This window comes from Prunus persica, chromosome G1, assembly GCF_000346465.2.
Source record: "Prunus persica cultivar Lovell chromosome G1, Prunus_persica_NCBIv2, whole genome shotgun sequence".
Classification (NCBI taxonomy): Eukaryota; Viridiplantae; Streptophyta; class Magnoliopsida; order Rosales; family Rosaceae; genus Prunus; species Prunus persica.
Genome location: NC_034009.1, coordinates 26,507,453 through 26,511,115, shown reverse-complemented (window position 1 = coordinate 26,511,115; position 3,663 = coordinate 26,507,453). Strand labels below are relative to the sequence as shown.

The window sequence follows — 3,663 nt, the reverse complement described above, 5'->3', positions numbered from 1 at the left end:
CAGCATCCGTATATCCAATAATTTGAGTGTGACCATTTTTTTTCATCCGTATTCCTCGCCCTGGGGACCCCGTCAAGTATTGAAGAATTCTATTAACAACATCCATGTGACTTTTCTTAAGATCATGCATATATTGACTGACCAGGCTCGCATCATAGATAATGTAAGGACGAGTAATGGTTAAATAAATCAGCTTGCCTACTAGTCTTTGGCACTTAACAACATCAGCAAATGGTTAAATAAATCAGCTTGCCTATTATGCAGTCAGAATCTAGGACAGCCGGTGAATATCATGGAGAATCATCTTTACATCCCTGTAACCGGCAGAACATGAAAAGCAATACATGGAAAGTTATTGCAAAAGGGGACATAAAAATCGTTCTTCATCAAAATTTTTGCGTCGTCAATGCCCTAGCAATTTCTGTCATAAAAGAGATAAATGTTCTCTTTCAAATGGTGATCATAAAGGCATGGATTCTTCCCCTTATCCACTTCGCCACTGTGGGGAGAACATGTCTAGTTGTGCCACGAGGTAACATTCCTATATGCTTCTTTTTGCAGGCTTGAATAGCTAATGACTAATACCCCTTTAGTTTGATAATTTGCAATATCTGAAGGCAGTGTGCGGAGTAATTTTCCCCTCTTGATAATGATTTCTCTGGATGTGTTTGTCAAATTTAAATACTTACTCACTTGTGGGATATATCTACAGCAACAAGCAGCCTCAAAGGACAGGACAAGGCGTACATCCTAGTCATTTACGTTACTGTCCATTCTTGGTGAGTTAGCATGATGCTTCATCAACTGTATAGTAGGAAAGAAAATTAGGGCTAAAAGTCATGGCGGACTTCTTAAGCTAATGTTCACAATTTACGTTGTATGTTAAGGAGTGAATAATTAAGCTGTCTTCTTGAAGTGTTTCCGTCATTTACTTAGTTATAATCTCTCTTTTAGTGTGTTTTTGTCCTTATTCTGTCTTTCATTTTCACTTCACTTTAATTTTCACTTGCGTTTGTGCTGATGAAACTTAAATGATAAACATTTTCAATCAATTTTTGTCATTTTTTTTTTGGGATCAAACTGAAATCAGCTTCATTGACTGCTTAAAATACATCCAGCACAATCAGAGGACTAGAGGAGTAAATTAGTGGCCTCGTTAAAACCTTGCCATAAAAAACCTCCCGAAGGAGGAAAATCCGGTCAAGGAAAGAGTACCACACTCCTTTCTTTTGTCATTTATTTCGGCTATCTCAACTTAAATAATACGTTGAAATGAGTATGTTAGCGTCTTGAGCCGAAGAAGCTGAAGCAACCCGAAGGAGCACTGTTTGACGTGTTAATTGCCTCTAGCATGGAAACAACCTCCTCCATTTCTGGCCTTCTCTTGGGTTCTCCATCCCAGCACTGTTTCATCACTTTGGCTAGAGAGCTTGGGCATTGCTTGGGTATCTCTGGCCTCAAATTCTGAAGCAACACAAAAGTACAAAAATAATAAGTTCGGGGTCACTCAGACTACATTATAAAAGAAAGAAAGATGGAAAGAGAAATGACATACTTTATAAACAACAGCCGAAGTCAATTCGGAGAACGTGATGTTAGGGTAGGGCATATCGCAGCAATACATCTCCCACAAGCAAATCCCGAAGCTATAAACGTCGCATTTCCTGTTGTAGGGTTTACATTCCAGGACCTGCATCATCATCATCATATCATCCAATCAGAACATTTGGTATTGATCAGAATGCTGCAATTAATATATAATTCAAAGTCTAGGGCAAGCCTTTAAAATCTAAGTAGATAAAAAAGAAAGTGAATTAATTGATACCTCAGGGGCCATGTATCCGGGGGTTCCCGTGTAGCCTGTCATCTCTGCTAAATTTGAAGCCTCCAGACGAGCAACTCCAAAGTCTGCTATCTTCACCCTACCATCCTTATCAAGAAGCACATTTTCCGTTTTCACGTCTCTATGAACAATGTTCTTGGAGTGCAAAAAACTCAATCTGCATGCAAACACATGCATATATCATTAGTAATAGTATTACTTGCATATATAATATATGTTGAAAAATATATGGTATAAACGTATGTATGATTATACTATTACTTAGGTGCAGGGAGAGAAATCTACAAAGACAAATAACATATGTAGGAAAAGAGAGATACCCTTTAGCAAGATCAACGGCCAGTCGGTTAACTGTCTTGAGAGGCAACTTTTTTTTCCGGTGTTGGATGAGGAAGGCTTTTAGGGTTCCTCCAGGAAGATACTCAGTAATAACAGAGGCAGAGTCGATATCCGTTGTGGCTCCAATATACTAATCATCAAGAAAATTAAAGAAAAAGAATTAATAACAAATAAAGATAAAAATATTTGAGAGTAGACAGAAGAACGAAAAGCAAAAACAAATAACCATTGTCGTAGTACCTTAGTAATGTTAGGATGATCAAGCTTATGCCAAATAGAAACCTCCTGCCTAAAATCTTTCTTCAAAGAAGCTATTTCAGATTTTGTTCGGCCGTCTTCTCCCCACTCCATCACTTTGACTGTATAATCAAGAAAGAAAAAAAAAAGATACACCGTCAATGAAGTTTGACAAAATTATGCACACACATAGACATATATATACACATGAATTTGCGCATGTAAACATAGATATAATTACCGTACCTGCAACTTCTTGTCCATCATAGATGCCTTTATGCACAGACCCGAAGCCTCCACGGGCAAAAACTTGTTTCACGACAAGTTTCTCTCGAATGATCATTTGCCATTCTTCTTGAGGAGCTTCTTTGGCCGCCATGGCTCTCATGTTGATGACTTGGTTGCTTTCTTCGTCATGCAACTCTTTCTTCTTCTTGATAGAGTACAGTCGGTAGAGATTCTCTAACTTTTCGTCCAAACTTTTCACGTCAATCTTGGGTGCCAATGCCATTTCTTTAGTATGAGAGTTGAAGAGAGGTTTGAGTTTGAGTTTGTGGTGTGTTGTAGTTGTGTATATATAGTCGAGCCACACCCACAGGCCTCTTCCCTTTCTAATAGTAATCCTTGTAAAAACTGCTTTCGTTCACCTAGCATTAGAACTATTTATTTATACAGACCCCCAAAATATCAAAATTGGATCTAGATCCCTACAACTAAGCCATTTATCACATTTGTGTTCGGCCCATCAATGATGCGTGCAAAATTAAAATTTATTTATTATTTAAGAAGATAAGATAATCCAGAAAAAAAAATTTACCACACCATTTGCTGTTTGGATTGGTGCGTGGTATCTTTTTTCCATAAAAATAAAAAATAAAAAACGTAAATATACATCTTAATTTGTTAATAGGAAAAAAAAATAGTGGAACCATACAACTCACGACATCTCTTGCACCCTTGGCTTAAGGCTTAAGCTTCGCTTCTCACATATGAGTAATCTAATTGTATTTGTCATCGAAAACAGGGGAAAACTCATGATCTTGGAAACCCTAATTCCTACTTTCACCAATAAAAGCTCATGTTTTTTTATACTATTTAAACCATCGGATTAAGTAAGTTTCTGTCTGACACTATTTAAACCATCGACTAGGATTGCATTTGTATGGATTATTGACTGTTTAGAAAATATAAACATTGAGAACAACCCAGCAGCCCAACTTTTAAGACTATTAATTAATTATACT

The 3,663-nt window shown here is 37.1% G+C and overlaps 1 protein-coding gene across 1 annotated transcript; it reads right to left on the bottom strand.

Moving 5' to 3' along the window:
- LOC18790900 (serine/threonine-protein kinase STY8) lies at positions 1,282 to 3,461 on the bottom strand. The gene is made up of 6 exons (XM_007224139.2): positions 2,666 to 3,461; positions 2,423 to 2,541; positions 2,164 to 2,312; positions 1,826 to 2,000; positions 1,556 to 1,690; positions 1,282 to 1,464 (listed from the first exon to the last, which is right to left on the bottom strand). Exons 1-6 carry the CDS (start codon positions 2,928 to 2,930, stop codon positions 1,282 to 1,284), a joined length of 1,026 nt encoding a protein of 341 aa, XP_007224201.1. The 5' UTR covers positions 2,931 to 3,461.

Bases quoted from the DNA above. Each gene is read 5' to 3' on its own strand.
- LOC18790900 (XM_007224139.2), bottom strand. From the start codon at position 2,930: ATGGCATTGGCACCCAAGATTGACGTGAAAAGTTTGGACGAAAAGTTA. The intron at 1,691-1,825 runs GTATCAATTAAT...ATGATGATGCAG, and splicing joins CCGGATACATGGCCCCTGAG to GTCCTGGAATGTAAACCCTA. The intron at 1,465-1,555 runs GTATGTCATTTC...GTGTTGCTTCAG, and splicing joins CTTCGGCTGTTGTTTATAAA to AATTTGAGGCCAGAGATACC.